We start from the raw sequence: 18,098 nt of genomic DNA, 5'->3' as shown, positions 1-18,098 counted from the left end.
GTTGATGTGGGCAGCTGAGAGCTTGATGGGCCCCTCAATTTATTTCCTTCGAGGGCATCCACCCTGTCCTTCAAGGTCTCATATAGGCCCATAACAACGCCGAGTTGTCGCCTAATTTCCTTGCACTCCTTGCATCGTGCACACACAAAGACATCCCTCATAGCAGTATCATGTAGGCGCCTCCGTAGCCAGGTGGGAAGGAGCAGCAGTGCGTAGCACACGCTTCTTGATTAGACCGGGGTTCGAGCCCGTCACCACCAAATACGGAGGATGCGGAAAGGTCATTCAGGGAATGACCACCGCATATCCCGGAGCAATATGGACTTAGTTGCTAATGCTCCTAAAAACCAAACCAAATAACAACAACAGCAGTATCATGTCCCGTACCCGATTGCTCCGCAAACATCAAGCAAACAGTGCATCTTAAAAGGCTTCGATTCAGAGGGCAACTGCCCCCCTCAGTTCTCCCCTGAGTCACAGCACTCCCATTAGCTTGAGCCTTTTGCTTTGCTGCTCTGGTCAGAGTCATGATTTCGATTTAAATGTCAGTAAACTTACAATTTCAGAACAAAATTAAAACCTTAAACTTGTATCTTAACACAGTTATAACGCTATATTTATTTTTCAGTATCGAGTGTTATCTACGAGTTCCCTTTATATAACTTCCGTATCAAGTATGTATTAATTATTTGTTACGTTTGTACTCTAAGTCGTTATATATATATAGTTAAAAGAACAATTTAATTGACAATGAAGTTTAACAAGATTAATAGATCTACTGATTAATTGACAATATTATATTATGCACTATACTATATAAAGCTAATGCTATTGAATTCCGGATATGCTGTATCGCGTTTCAGTAACTAGTGTTATCTACGAAGTCCCTTTATGTAACTTCCGTATCAAGTTATGTAGTAATTATTTATTTTTACTAATTATTTATGTTCCGTAACCTAAGTGGTTATATGTATAGTTAAAAGTACAATTTAATTGCCAATGAAGTTCGACAAGATTAATAGATTTACTGATTAATTTTCACGTAACAGTGGCGGCTGTTTATGAACGGTAAACACGTGTATTTGATACCCTTTCCGATACTAAGTAATACCTACAAATCTCTATCTAAGTTACTTTAACTTTAAGTACCGTAAATAGGAATATAAAGCTACTCTAGAAATAAGTTAATATGTCAATTTAAACTAATAAAGCAGAAAATAAATCAGAAAAAACTTCTCTGTTCCAGTAGCGGCAGAAAGGCACGTCCGCACAGGAAGATGAAAACATAGGATAATACATCAAAAGCTAGCAAGGAAATACCAGTTGATCAAAGAAAGTGTACCATACTACAAGTACGAACCCCAAGAAATACTAGAGACCCTAAGCTGTACTGGGACCATGCCATAATAACAGATAAGACAATCCCGCACAACAGAACGGACATAACCCTTGTGGACAAAAAGGAAAAGGCTACCTATCTGATTGACATAGCGGTATCCAACACTGGCAACCTGCAGAAAACCCATGGGGAAAAATCAGGAAGTACACAAACCGAAGACAGGAGATCAAAGAGATGTTGCATATGCAACAAGTTATGACCATCCCGATCGTTGTGTCAACCACAGGTATAGTGCCAAAGATCCTTCATAACAGCCTAGCAGCAATAGGTCTCCCAGCAAACACCTACAAGGAACTCCAGAAAGTCGCAATCCTGAACACCTGTAGGATTAGCATTAGCATTAGCATTAGTAGAGGCATTTGATGCAAGAAAGCAAGCTTATGCAGCATCAGCCACAAAAAAAATAAAATAAAATAAAATAAAATAAAATAAATAAATAAAAAAAAATAAAAATAACCACTTCCACTTCACCCCTCTGTTATGTCTGTTCGACATAACAACAACTGTCCTATGTACTTGGTAGCAATACCCATCACGAGGTGGAAACCCCAATCAGGGAGAAATAATGTATTAATAATAATAACTCGAACTGCTGGAAAGAGTACAGAGAAGGGCAACAAGACTAGTGAATGGAACAAAGGGTTGCTCTTACGAAGAAAGGCTAAAGTTTTGCAAATTACAGTGTCTGGAGACTAGGCACCAGCGAGGTGATCTGATAGAGATGTATAAGGCCTTGAATGGTTTGAGCATGCTCAATGCCAATGGGATTCTTTCTCTTGCTCAGAATAATCACCAGAGAGGGCATAAATTCAAATTGAGGAAAGACAGATGTAGGATAGATGTGCGGAAATTTTCCTTTAGCCAGCGGGTAGTTGGTTGGTGGAACAGACTTCCATCACTTGTTGTGGAAGTTGATAGCCTAAACAAATTTAAGGCTCAGCTGGACAGGTATTTCGAACAAACGGAGGGGTGAAATGGGAGTGGTGTTTTTTTTTTTGGCTGATGCTGAATAAGCTTGCTTTCTTGCATCATATGCCTCTATTAATGCTAATGCTAATAATAATAATTGCATGTTTGATTATAATTTGTATAATAATAATAACAATAAAGATGTCCATAGGGATCTGTAGTCATGGATAGTAAGCATCATGCTGCCTGCAAGGCTTTTCACAATATCAGAATAGATGACAGTTGCATGACCATATGCCTCATTTCCCATACCAAAACATCACATGGGTGTTCAATTGGATTGGGGTCAGATGAATTTGGAGGCCAATCAAGATTGGTGATACCTTCACTATGTTCCTAAAATGACTTCTGCACAGTGCAGGCCCAATAACACAGCACATTATCATCTTGGAATATCCCATTTCTGTCTAAAAAAAAAAATGCAATATGGCTGATCTCCCGAAAGCTGCCAGTAGATCTCACCAGTGAAACATTGATCCATATGCACCAGGGGTCCTAGTTCTTACCAGAAAAATATGCCCCAATTAAGAATCATCACCACCACCTGCCCGAATAGTAAGCATCAAGCATGGGTCCATGGACTAATGTTATTTGCACCACACACAAAGGCATCCATCGGTATGTTACACCAGATATTTGAATTCATTTCCAGTCCAGTGTCCAAGCAGTATTTAGTGACACCACAGAATTCACCATCAACAATGATCAGTGGCGATGAGAGGATACAATATATCTTGGGTCATCTGCTGTGGAATGCTGTGGTGTAAAACTTTGTGTGTGGTGCATATAACATTTGCACCACACACAAAGTAGGATATTGTTCTTGTATTCCCCATATTGTAGAATATTGTTCCTGTATTCCCCATATTGTATTGCGATGTCAACTGTCATATACTGATCTGCCATTGAGCCCGTACAATGCATTGTACAGTATACCCTTCGATCACCACAAACATCCACCTTGCATAATCCTTTACAGTTCTATAGGCAGGAGGGGCATATTTTGACCTGTTCAACACCATTCTTTGTACACCTTAACCACAGTGAGCTGTGAGCAACCAACAAGATGTGCCAAGCGATTGCATCTCTTGAGTCATCTGCTGTGGAACCCCATATATCTAGGTGTGCAGTGCATCGTTATTTGGGATATTGTTCTTGCATTCCCCATATTGTATTGTGATGTCAATGTCACACTGTAACCTGCTGTTGAGCTCATCACATTCTGCACCCTTTGCTCACCACAAACCCATCTTGTGTAGTACTTTACAGTTCTGCTGGCAGGAGGTGGTTTGACCCATTTGGCACCATTCTTTGTACATCTTAACCACAGTGGGCTGTGAGCAACTGACAAGACATGACATTGAGACATGCCAAGAGAGGGTGTCTCTTGGGTCATCTGCTGTGGAACTCCATATGTTTGAGGCAGTGCAGCATCATTTGGGATACTGTTCTTACATTCTCCATACTGTATTGCAATGTCAACTGTCACAGAGTGACCTTCATTGAGCTCCTACAATGCTCACCACGCACAATCCACTTTGCATAATTCTTTACAGTTCTGCCAGCAGGAGGTGTTTTTGATCTGTCTGACACCATTCTTTGTACACCTTCACCACAGTAGTCTCAACTGAAAACACATGCCATTTCTAAGATGGATACATTTATGCACAAGCTGCCACAATCATGTCCTTTTGAAACTCTAATAACTTTACTATGTCCCATAACTGCTACTTTATCACCTTGACTTGCACGACCAGATGCAAATTACCACTTCTCTCGCATACAAAGCTGTTTGTTTTTCCATACTGCAAGTTATAAGGCATAGTCCATTACAGATAGGGTGATCATAATTCAGTGGTCACTGAATGTGTATATATATATATATATAAAAAATTAGAAAAATGGTTATATCTTTGCTTGGTTTCCTTTCAATGTTGTTTTTTTTTCTTATTTCCCCCCCCATCTTATCTACATTCCTTATTTTAATTTTACCATTATTCTTTTGTGTGTGTCCTTGGCTTTCTGCACTTTCCAGTTCAGTCAGTTTACTGCCATGATTTATGTGATATTTCACCTCTGGCTTTCTTCATATTACATTATTTTATTTTATTTTATTTTGTTATTTAACTTTTGGATATTTTAGCCATATTGGGCTTCTAATATTTTTATAAAATTCATTACAATTATTTTTCCTTCAATTTGTATGCTGTCCTGTTCTCATCTGCCTTTATTTCTAATTATATATTCTAGCAATGTTTGCCTTTGCTGCTTTTGTGTGAAAGAGTATCTATTTAGTATTTTTAACATTATTATTTTCACTACAGTTTTCTTCATTTTCCAATTTGCATTTGTGTACACACATGCAAATACATATGCACAGGGATGATCCCAGATAGAGGCTAAAGGGCTACAGCCTCCTCTTATAATAAAAATAATGTGGATTTTTTACTGTTACATGATGATTAAAGCTTAATGATTCCCCCCAGAACAATGCTTTTCTATCCCTTCCCTCCAGAAAATCCTGCCCCCCACGCACACACACAGACACACAATATTGAAATGTGTTCCTGACCAAAATAATCAGCAACTTTAACGTTATCAGTTCAAAAAGAATTTAGTTAAAGATATGTGGATGATTTATTAGTCTGTAATTTCGTAATTTTAATTTAAATAGTATCTGCCACAATATATTGTGGCAGATACTATTTAAATCAGGATTAACTTTAAAAATAATTGATGTCAATGATCTTACCATCATTGACATCAATTATTTAGAGGGGAACTTAGAGGGGAACAGGTATCCTGTGTGTTATCAGACACTCAGCCTAAAACACTGATGGATCCAATATCTCTCTATTACAGAAGATTTAGGAGAAGTCCGGTTGGCCTGCCTCCCTAAAATCCACTCAGGCACACCTTCTCGATGGTAAGCCCTGTTACGTCACTTAGGTGGCAACGAACGTGTAGAGTGGTTCTCTTCGGGACGCCTGGTCAGCGTGAAGAGGAAAAGACCAAACCCTCCAGCAATATGAAAGCACGACGAAACAAATGGCCCTCAGTCCCCAGCAGCTTTCACTCTCCCTCTTACGGCAGCGAGAGGATTAGAGTGGAAGCAGAGGGTGCTAAGAATCTCTGGGTACGACCAGGCTGCCATGCACGGAAACTGAACTTGGCCTGTTATAACATAAGAACACTCATCGGTGAAGACAGGATATTAGAACTGGAAAAGGAATTAGAAAATGTGAATTGGAATATCATCGGTTTGGCTGAAACAAGAAGAAGAAATGAATCACTTATAAGTTTATCAAGTGGAAATCTGCTGTACACCAATGGAAACAGTGAAAGGAGTGAAGGTGGAGTTGGGTTTCTTGTCCATAAAGATCTTAAAAACAACATTTTGGAATTCAAAAGTACATCACCAAGGGTGTCAAGACTAATACTCAAGATTTCTAAGAGGTACAAGCTAAAGATTATAATGATTTATGCACCAACATCGAGCCATGATGATGAAGAGGTTGAAGAAATGTACACTGAAATTGAGAGTCTTCTAGATCAGCAGAAAACCCACTACACTATTATTATGGGGGACTTCAATGCTAAGGTTGGAAAAAGACAAAACAGCGCAGAAAGGGGAACTATAGGAAATTTTGGAATTGGTGAAAGAAATGAAAGAGGTGAAAGACTTGTGGAATTTGCAGAATCTCAAGGACTGTCAGTAATGAACACGTTTTTCAAGAAAAGGGTGAACAGAAAGTGGACATGGAAGAGTCCAAATGGATTAACTACTAATGAAATCGACTTCATCCTCACTAACAGAAGATATATTGTGAATGATGTTACCGTCCTGAATAAGGTAAATGTTGGAAGTGATCACAGAATGGTAAGATGTACACTTGATATAGATGTAGGAAAGGAAAGGAAAAAACTGACTCGAGTAAATAATACAAAGGTCTTTGAGATAACAGAAGAGGAGAAAAAGCAGTACGTACTGGAACTTAATAACAAGTATGAGCTTCTGCAGACTGCTGAGGACCAAGATATCGACGAGGAATATTACAACTTTTTGAAAGTGATAAAGCCCAAGAAACCTATAGGGAAAAAGAAATCCAAAGAAGAAAAAATTAGTCAAGAACCACTTGTCATGATGAACCGAAGATGACAAATGAAAAGCAAGAAAAACACTGACAGGGAGAAAATTGAGTATACTGAGTTATGCAAAGCCATTAGAAAGAGACTCAGAGAGGACATAAGAAGATTTAACACAAGAAAAGTAGAACAAGCATTAAGGGAAAACAAAGGATTTAAATCAGCAGCCATGAGCAGTAATACAGAAAGACAAATGATACTGAAACTGAAGAATAGCGATGGTGTACTTATAAACAGCAGAGAAGGCATAATTCAAATAGCAGAAGACTACTATAGAGAATTATACAAGGAGCAGGGGAATGATGCCAGCAGTGGGGAAGATGGATTGCAAAGTAGCAGCACATACGACATACCCAATATTCTTCTTGATGAGGTAGAACATGCATTGAAGAAAATGAAGAATCAGAAAGCCCCAGGGGAAGATGAAGTTACTGTAGAGTTGTTAAAATTGGGAGGAAGAGACATAACACAAAAACTGGCAAGGCTCTTCACAAAGTGCATTAGAAAAGGTGTGACGCCTAAGCAGTGGAATAATACAATCATAGTTTTGCTGCATAAGAAAGGAGATAAATCAGAAATTGGAAATTATAGACCAATTAGCTTGTTATCCCACATCTTCAAGTTGTTCACAAGGGTCATTACTAACAGATTAGAAAGAATACTTGATGAGAATCAACTGAAAGAGCAAGCTGGCTTTAGGACAGGATTCTCAACTATGGATCACCTTCACGTAATATCAGAGCTAATGGAGAAAGCAAATGAATATAAAACACCATTATGCCTGGCATTTGTGGATTATGAAAAGGCATTTGACTCCATACAGCATAAGGCAATGTTTCGGGCACTGGAAAGACAAGGCATTGATACCCCATATATTATGATTTTGAAGAAAATATACGAGAGTGCTACCTCCTTTATTAGACTAGACAAAGATAGTAGGAAATTTAAAATTGAGAAAGGAGTTCGACAAGGAGACACAATATCTCCGAAGCTGTTTACTGCTGCCCTTGAGGAAGCTTTCAGAAGATTAGACTGGTCGCAGAAAGGAGTCAATGTGAACGGAGAGTACCTAAACCATTTACGATTTGCAGATGACATTGTGGTCATAAGCCATGATCCCAAAGAATTAGAGGAAAATCTTAATCAGTTATGCACAGTTAGTAAGGATTTTGGACTAAAGATGAATATGGCTAAAACAAAAGTAATGATGAATTGTTGAGGATAAACATAAAAAAGGCACCTGGGGTGGATGGGATCTATCCAGTTATATTAAAGGAGGCAGCAAAGGAAGTATGCAAACCCCTAGCCATAATTATGAGAGCTTCTTTGGACTCAGGGGAGGTGCCCATAGACTGGAGATGTGCAAATGTAACCCCAATTCACAAAGGAGGATCAAAGGCTGACACAAGTAATTATAGACCTGTTAGTTTAACTTCTGTTCCAGGTAAATTAATGGAGGCACTGGTTAAAGAAGCACTGCAGGATCATCTAGACAAGAATTCAGTCATAGCTCAGACGCAGCATGGTTTTGTTAAGGGCAGGTCTTGCCTGACCAATTTGATTGGATACTATGATGTAGTCACAAAAGAACTGGATGCAGGGAATAACTTTGATATTATATATTTGGATCTTAGAAAGGCTTTTGATACTGTTGCACATGGAAGACTGCTGCACAAATTGGAGCAGTGTGGCATTGGAGGCAAATTGCTGCTATGGATAAGGGGATGGTTGAGTGGCAGAAGACAGAGAGTGGTAATCAATGGACACTGCTCAACGTGGACTAATGTTATTAGTGGAGTTCCTCAAGGTTCAGTGTTGGGTCCGTTGTTGTTTTCGGTGTTTATGAATGATATTGATGATGGGATATCAAGTTTAATGTCCAAGTTTGCAGATGATACAAAGGTTGGCAGGGTCGTTAAGGACAATACTGACGCTATGCTGCTGCAACAGGATCTGGAAAGGTTGAACAGATGGGCTGAGAGGTGGCAAATGAGGTTTAACATCGACAAATGTAAAGTGCTGCATATGGGAAACAGTAACCCCAGAGCAACGTATCAACTCTGCGGTACTACACTGACGGTGGTGGAGAATGAAAAGGACCTGGGGGTAATTGTGCAGGCAGATATGAAGTTCTCTGAGCAGTGCAGACGAGCTGCAAGAGTAGCTCATGGTGTCTTGTCAATGATATACAGGAATTTTTCTAGCAGGGATAAGGAGGTGATTATTCCCTTGTATAAGGCAATGGTAAGGCCACATCTTGAGTACTGTATACAGGTCTGGAGGCCTCATTTCAAGAAGGATGTAGAGCTGCTGGAACGGGTACAGAGAAGGGTAACAAGATTAGTAAATGGAACAAAGGGTTGCTCTTACGAAGAAAGGCTTAAGTTTTGCAAATTACAGAGTTTGGAGACTAGGCACCGGCGAGGTGATCTGATAGAGGTGTATAAGGCTTTGAATGGTTTGAGCATGCTCAATGCCAGTGGGATTCTTCATCTTTCTCAGAATAATCACCTCAGAGGGCATAAATTCAAATTGAGGAAGGACGGATGTCGGATAGATGTGCGGAAATTTGCCTTTGGCCAGCGGGTGGTTGGTTGGTGGAACCGACTTCCATCACTTGTTGTTGAAGTTGATAGCCTAAACAAATTTAAAGCTCAACTGGACAGGTATTTCGAACGAACGGAGGGGTGAAATGGGAGTGGTTTTTTTTTTTTTTTTTTTTTTTTTTGGCTGATGCTGAATAAGCTTGCTTTCTTGCATCATATGCCTCTGCTAATGCTAATGCTAATGCTAATGCTAATGAACAAGTATGCCACAGAAAGGGAAATAATGATTGAAGGAGCAGTAATTGAAAAGGTGGAGTCATATACTTATCTGGGACAAGTTAATAGCTGTAATAATGATAAATGGCTGGAAGTCAAGAGAAGAATAAATTTTGGATGGATAGCATTCAGGAAATATAGTCACATACTGAAGAGCAATATCCCAGTTTGTCTGAAACGTAAAATAATGAACCAATGTATACTCCCCACCATGACTTATGGAAGTGAAACTTGGGCACTCACCAAAAGAATGGAAGAGAAGCTGAGAACTACACAGCGAAGAATGGAACGAATCATATTGGGAATCAGACTGTTAGATAAGAAGAGAAACACATGGATTAGGCAACAAACTGAAGTAAAGGACATTCTTATCAAAACTAAAGAACTAAAATGGTCTTGGGCAGGACACATAGCTTGAAGACATGATGACAGATGGACTAAGAAAATAACAGAATGGTATCCAAGAGGAGCTAGAAGAAAACCTGGAAGACAAAGGCGGAGATGGATAGATGAAATTCATGAGTTTGTGGGTAGTAAATGGATGTCCAGTGCTCAAAACAGAAGGAGCTGGAAAGTTGCTGGAGAGGCCTTCATCCTGCAGTGGATTGAAAATGGCTGATGATGATGATGATCTTACCATCAATTTCCATAATTTACTCATTATAATTAAAGCTAAAAATATTAACAACATGGTAGAGAGTAGACATACATGATAAAAAAGATACCTTTAAATTACACTTAGCACATCTAACTCACTGAATTCTTGAATTCTAATATTTCTGTTGGAATTCATAAAAACATTCTAATTACATAAGGATCAAAATAACTTTAACAGTACTAGTATGGGCTTCTTGTATAATTTAGTACTAGTACTAAATGATACAAGTAGACTTGTCTACATTTTCTACATCAAAGTTATACCATTCATATCTAGTGGACTAATGTGTTTCATTGCAGTTTTTAAATTCTATACAGTGGGATTAACTGATGATGTTACCAATAGTGAATTCTAAATAGGAAGCCTTCAGGGACTTAATCTTGGAGGCTAATAGGCTTTTCATACCAACTAAGAAATACTGTTTAAGGTTTAAGCCTAAATGGATGTCAGATGAATTAATGAGGCTAGTGGCAGAGAATAAAAATGCATGGGATGCATGTAAATTATCAGGCAACACAGAAGCCTATGGCAGATATAAGCTAGTCTGTAATCAAGTCACAAAGGAGGTTAGGCAGGTGAAGGCAGATCACAAGAAATCTTTGGAAAAGGATGCAAAAAAAAAACAGCAAAGAGTTCTTTACTTATGTGTACTTTAGAAGGAAAGGGATGAATCAGATTGGTCCACTTAACATAGATGGTTTAACTAGAGATGATCATGCTCAGGTAACAAAGAACTCTTTGCTACTTTTTTTTGCATTCCTAGCCAAAGGCTTTTCATAATCTGCCTTCACCTGCCTAACCCCCTTTGTGACTTGACTGCAGAATAATTTGTACTTACTGGATTTCTATGTTTGTTGCAGTTTTTTCTGCAGCTAAATAAAGGCTGTCTTTGTCATTGTCAATACCCTTTCACTTTTCTTTTAATATTGGCACAATGCTATTCTTATGGCCTACCACAACAGTAAGCATTATCTGCATAGAATGTTATACAGTTCAATCAGTGTCTTATGGCATTCAAATCCTGATAATATTACATTTACTATATTCCATCTAGTAGAATCATTTTTCAAGGTAGGTACTGAAAGCATACCTGCAATTTTCTATAATTTATCAGAAAAATATTATGACTATGGGATAAATCTTTGCATATGTATAATTGCTGCCATCAGTTAAAATAGAAAATGAAACATTGCACAACTCCAGCAGTTATGTCAAATACCATTTTATTCAAAATATCTGTTGCTTTTGTTTTGCTTGACCATATTTTTTGTGACTTTCAATTTAGAAACATTCCCTCAATAAGGAACTGGTGTGATATATTTATAGCTTTGGGAAAATTGTGTTCTATGAAAACAAAAGATATGATCTGCTTTATCACATCTTGTTTTCATTTCCAACCAAAACTATATCTTTTTGATATTTTACATTGTGAACATGTTTTCATGTAGCAAAGAAGCTGATATTTTTTACTGTTTTACTTGAAATGGTCAGTGACATAAGCTACTTTGCTACAGGATATATTAAATTCAAATCAGCATCCTTTTTCTTGGATTGAAAATACAGAGAAGCATACCAGTTAATGCATCCCTCAATTCTTGAAAGTATTGCTTCTTTCTTTTGTTACCTGACTGTTGTTTATATTTGAAGTACTGTAGTGCAACTGTTTGCAAGCACAATGACAAGGTACTGCCCAATGACGTATGATTTAATGGACTTGTTCTGTGCTACATGAGTGGAGTTGTCCAAAAGCAGCTCTTAATTCCACATCAATAAATAAAACAACATACATTTATATTTAAAAAAAAAACTTGACTAAAGTCCAAAATAAAAATAAATTTTCTGGAAAATCTTAAATCTTTTAGAAACACCAGAAGAGGTGCCAGGTCTTGGATTTAATTTCTTTTGTCCTATATAATTAATATTCCCAAACCATTAAGTAATCTATTGAATAAATTTTATACTGTTTTATGAATAATGAAACAATTATAGCCTACCACAAAATAAAAACACAGAGGAAGAATAATAAGGCTCAACAATACTTGTATCTAATGCTGATGTTATAAACAGTACTTACTCGTAAAAGAGAGCCCGTACAACTGTTTCTCCAAAGGCATGACTTCTATAGAAAAGTGTGTATAAGTATGGCAAAAATTTATATTTCATATTAAGGGAAACTCTGGCAGCACTGGTTACAACAGGCCCAAGTATCACTGGATCTTGCTCCTGCATAAAAAGTGATTGTAGAAATATACAATATTAGAATTGCGGTAAGGTAAACTTCAGTTTACCTTATTGTAATTCTATAGTATTTCAAAACAAGGAAATTTTCACTTTGGATTATATGGAAAAAGAGAACAGGGGAAGTGAAAGCAAGCTATTAGTTGCATTCAGTTTCTATTCATATTTAACAAAAAAGCTATATAATTTACCATACTGAAATAGCAAAACAACTACCACTCAAGAAAATGTATAAATAATTTCTATGAACACAGTAAATTTTCAGTTAACCAATACAAAAAGAGGTAAGGAAGAAAATAAATAAATAATATATTTTTTCTTAAAGTTGTTTATGGACACTCTTGGATGTACATTAGGGTAAGAAATAATGCAAGGGGCATAATTTCTTATCCTAATGGTAAAATACCGAAGTGACCACAGGCTGCAGATTCTCACAAGCTACCCTCTTTTTTATTTTTTTCATATATATAAACATCTACCTGGTCATTTTAAAGAAAAAAAAAAAAAAACAGGAAACAATTCTCATTAAAACCTATTGAATTGCATGTTTTCATAAGGAACATTAATAATCAGTAGTTTTCTCTTGATAGAAATTGAAATTGATGAATGTCCAATTAATAATAATAATAACACAGCAGCACTCTGCTGGGCCATAAGGAAGATAGACAAGCAGCATACCTCCACTCAACCTAAGCAAGGAGTCCCTCCCCCCACCCAGACAGCACAAATGAAACTAGAAAGACGGGCAAAGAAGACACTCCATGGCAGACACTGCAATGACCTCCATCAAGACCGCATAGATAAAATTTCTTCCAAGGCATGGCTCACGAGTGGGATGCTCTTCCTCGAGACTGAAGGATTCATACTCGCCATCCAAGGCCAGGTAATCAACACCAGAAACTATAGAAAATACATCACCAAGGAGCCCGGAGTGTCAGAAAACACATGTCAACAGTGCCACCTGGCCTTAGTACTGATCCAACACATTACCACGGGATGCAAGGTGATCACCCAGACTGAGTACACTCGTAGGCACAACCAGGTAACCATGATAATACATTAGAAGCTAGCAAGGAAATGCCAGTTGATCAAAGAAAGTGTATTGTATTACAATACAAACCCCAGGCAGTACTGGAAACCCCAACTCACAAGCTATACTGGGATCATGCCATAATAACAGACAAGACAATCTCACAAACAGACCGGATATAACCCTTGTTAACAAGAATAAAAAAGCTACCTATGTGATTGATATAGTGGTGCCCAACACTGGCAACCTTCAGAAAATGCATGAGGAAAAAATCAGGAAGTACATGAACCTAAGACAGGAGATCAAAGAGATGTGACATAAGCAACAAGTAACGACCATCCCAATCATCAACCACCGGTATGGTGCCAAAGACCTTACATAACAGCCTATCAGCAATAGGTCTTCCAGAGAACACCTACAAGGAACTCTAGAAGATCACAATCCTGAACACCTGTAGGATAGTCAGAAAGTTCCTCGACCAACAGTAACACCAAACATAACAACCGCCCTACACAGGGCGGTTGTTATGTTTATTACTTGTTAGCAATACCCATCACGGGGTGAAATCTGCCAGTCAGGGAGAAATAATATAAGAGCAACAACAATAATAATAATAATGCTGGGAATCACTGTAGGCTAATCCAATTGCTTTGTTCATTATATTTTTCCATCTTTGTTCTATATTATGTTGCAACCTGACTTTTTCTTACTCAACAGAGATAAGCAGCAGAAATTTTCTTGGTATCTTTATGAATCTACAAACTGTATATTTTTGCTTTCAAGTACTAGCAATAGAAAAGGAAAGCTAAAACACACCCAAACAGTAAGAAATTGCAACCTACCTTACTTCTGTTACCAAACTGGCAAGAGTAAATATGCAAATTTATGTATGAATGTGAAGAAGAATAATCTTTATTGGTATAGAGGGTGTACGGAAATTCTTATTATTGCAAGTTGCCAAGATTATCTGCATTAAATGGGATGAAGGGAAATTTCCTACAGATTTGAATTGATCTCACAGGAAAATGTCATTAAATCTTGAAATACTTGGGCTGCAGTAAAGCAAGTTACAATATTAATTCTGTATTTAATTGAATTTACTCATTGCAAAACTACAGGGTGTCCAGCAGAGCCAGAACTAAGCAATCCTACACCTGGGGCAAAAGTGTTATAAGTACACCCCCATTATATGCAGATAGTCAATCTTTCAGTAGTGTAGGGTCATTGACACCCAGGGGAAACATGTCTTCCTGGCACCCCTGATTGTGATAGATCATTCCTTCAGTTTACACCCCTGAAGCTTGCCACCAGGGGGAAATTCACCCCCCTGCACCTCCCTTTGCTACACCTCTGCAAACTTTATGAATTTATAAAAATTACTATTGCAATGGTCTACGATTTGCATATATTTATTAATAAAATAATTTAAATAATACAATGAATATAACAAAACAAAAATATCAAAGAAAAGAAACTTTAAAATATTCATTTAAATCTACAGAGAATTTAATTCTACATAAATTACAAAGAAAGTACATATAACTATAAAGAAATTAGAAAACCAGATAGTTTATGTTTATACAGGGTGATTCACTACCAGTGCGACAAACTTGCAGGAGGTGTAGGGGGCACAAAGACAAATCGGAATCACATAGCATTACAGGGTCCGAAATGCCTTTGTCATGCGGTAGAGGATGTTGAATGGGAGGTCGCGTGAACAGCTGGAAGTCAGCATTTGCGAACTGTTTCTGTTGAAGAAACCAAGTAGCAAAAGTCCTCCGGAGTGGATAATCCGCAGGCTCCAATGATTGGACGCATTGCAGATGGTATGAACTCATTTGGTTTGTTGACAGTATCCTCCATACAGTGGATTGGGAAATACCCAATCATTGGCCTATCGCTCGAGTACTCGTACTCGGATTGCCTTCTGCAAGACGTAGGACATTCTCCTCATTGCCTGGTGTCCTTGTCGTTCGCTCTCGATTCATGGTACCTCTCGTGAAACAACCAGTCTCACGTAACCTTCTGTGCACATGTGCGAAAATCGTATGATGAGGAGCACACCTGTGCGGGAAACGTTCCTGGTACAAGCGCAGAGCGGCGTGCCCATTACAGTCCACAGCTCCATACGCGAGGTGCATGTCGGCCAGTTCAACGTTTGAATACTTGTCCATCCTACTGCCTCAGGAACCAGTTCGTAAATGCTGACTTCCAGCGGGATCACTGTTCACGCGACCTCCCGTTCAACTTCCTCTACCGCATGACAAAGGCATTTCGGACCCTGCAATGATATGTGATTCCGATTCGTCTTTGTGCCCCCTACACCTCCTGCAAGTTTGTCGCATTGGTAGTGAGTCACCCTGTATATCTAGTACAAAATCATAGAAACAAAATATTGCGAAATATAGTACTTTTAACATTATAACATAAACTAAAAATATGCAATGAAGGTGTATTATTTTAATTGAATGAATTTTTCTTGCTTTGAAGGACCTTTCACAAGAACTACTGTTACAGGCAGGGTAATAAAAATTCACAGCTCTATTTCTATATTTAGATAAGATTCTATTAGACAATACTCATGACCGAATTGGAGACGCTGTAAAGGGGTTACAGGTTATATCCTGATTTTTCAAATATTTGTTGAAATATCAACAGATATTTGAAAAATTTTGTTTATCCTCCAGTGGTTAGCACCAGAGAACAAACCAAAAAGCTCAGAGGCGTGACATCACAAAACTCGCCATACTTTATAGAAGTTTGTAACTGGATTTCTCTGTTATTTTCAAAATTTGTAAAACACTGTTCCTCCCTGATATTTTTTCCCTTAAGTGATTATAAATCCCGAATTTATAATTTTTTTCACTCTCACAAAAATTTCTGGAATCATAAGTAGCACGTACAAAGATAATGCAGTATTTCTTTTAATAAAATTTTTATTTTTATTTTGAACAAAGAACACAAGTTGACCAGAAGCTATTATCCATATCTGGAATATGCCTTAATCTTTTGACTGGCTATAGAAAGCAGTTGACTAGCAAGACTTCTCAGTATGTGGGATAGGTGGCTGCATACATCTTACGTTCCACTTACATTGTGGAACAGTAATCCCTTTAATCCTAATTTGTGCTTTCTAATTGCTTAAATTGCCTATAGGAACAGAGGTGGAAACAAAGCATACAAAGTTAAGTCTCTCATAATCCGTTCATTATATGGAAATTTTCTTAATTCTACAGAAACCTTTAAATGTAATTACCAAAAGGAATTCAAAAAATTTGCTACACACAAGTTCGTTAAACACAGGTCCGACTGTAATTCAATCAAAAATGAAGCCATTTTAAAATATATAACTGGTTGGATGCACCCTTAAAATGCTGCACCTGGGGCTGGCACTCTGCTCGCCCCACTCTAGTTCCAGCTCTGGTGTCCAGAAAAAATGTATACACACTTTATCAGCCCATAACTCAGTAAAATTTTTTTTTTCTTTTTCAGTTGCAAGTTGGTGGCAATAATGGAGAAGACCAGACTTACCTTTCAACAGCAGAAATTTGTATTGGAAGTCAGAAAATATCAACGAAGTACAGAGACAGTTTAGGATTGAATACCACACTGAACCACCAATGTGTCTCACAATTTCGCATATTCTTGATAAGTTTGAAGCGGATGGTACTTTGCAAAATGTATGCAGGCAATGATCAGGAAGACCTCACACAACCACAAGTCCCACCAGATCACAAGAGGTGCTGGAACTTTTCCGAAAAATACCAAGGAAATCTGTCCAACAAGCTGCTCTTGAAATGGCAATCCCCGAATCCAGTGTGCATAACATTTTAAAGTATGAAAAAATGGAAAAGGTACATTCCTAGTTTAGTGTAGGCAACGAACAAAGATGATACTGATTGTAGGGTTGAATTTTCCAAGTGGTTTTTAAGAAAATCTGCAGAGGATGCTCTGTTTGCCAATAAGATCATTTGGAGTGATGAGGCAGCATTCATGTTGAATGGTACAATTAATCACAACAACTGTTCATACTGGGCAACCGAGAATCCACACATTACTGAGAAAACATTTTAATTTACTGGGCATTACAGTGTAGTGTGGATTATCATTCTTGGGTTTGATTGGACCATTCTTTTTTGATGCAACTGTTACTGATACTGTTTACCTCAACTTGTTTCAGGAATCAATCGTCTCACACATTCGTGAGCTATTTGAGGATGATGATGAATTTTATTTTCAACACGATGGGGCACCTCCCCATTTTCATCACGATGTTAGAGTGTAGAGTGTATTTAGTGTCAAGCGACACCAGGAGTTTCCCCGATCTCCATGTTGCTTTCATTGTAGGTGTGCCAGTTCACTGGAAAGGCCAGAGATTTAAAAGTGTATGGATATTGTATACGTATAGTGTTATGTACCGTTGTTCTTCTGGCCATTTAGCCGCTGGACCGCTTATCTGGATGAAACTTTCCCAAACAGATGGATTGGATGAAGAGGCAGTGTTGAGTTCCCTCCGCATTTGTCAGATCTAATGCTATTGGATTTTTATTTATGGGGATATCTCAAAGTTAAAATTTAAGCCACAAAACCAGCAACAATCACTGAATTATGGCAAGCTATTGAAGCAGAATGTGCAGCAATATCAAGAGATATCTTAGGTGTTGTATGCAATCCAGTTTCTCGATAATGTCAACAATATCTGGATGAGAATGGAGGACAATTTGAACACTTTCACTAATGCATATTTTTTTCTCACATTTTTTCTTCATTATAAAATTATAAAATTAAATTTATGAAAATAAACATAGAATCAAAGTGTGTATACATTTTTTCTGG

At 37.8% G+C, this 18,098-nt stretch overlaps 1 protein-coding gene across 1 annotated transcript in view; it reads right to left on the bottom strand.

The window, feature by feature from the left end:
- Positions 1-12,064: 12,064 nt before the first annotated feature.
- The window catches only part of LOC150076738 (lysosomal alpha-glucosidase-like), a 69,372-nt gene continuing 63,338 nt past the window's right edge, over positions 12,065-18,098 (bottom strand). Inside the window, exon 12 of the mRNA XM_090386632.1 lies at positions 12,065-12,217. Coding sequence (XP_090242758.1) covers positions 12,065-12,217 — 153 coding nt within the window. The remainder of the gene's footprint in view (positions 12,218-18,098) is intronic.

Source organism: Mastigoproctus giganteus, chromosome 12 (assembly GCF_048544385.1).
Source record: "Mastigoproctus giganteus isolate SK-2022 chromosome 12, ASM4854438v1, whole genome shotgun sequence".
NCBI lineage: Eukaryota > Metazoa > Arthropoda > Arachnida > Uropygi > Thelyphonidae > Mastigoproctus > Mastigoproctus giganteus.
This window is presented reverse-complemented; position numbering and strand designations above follow the sequence as displayed.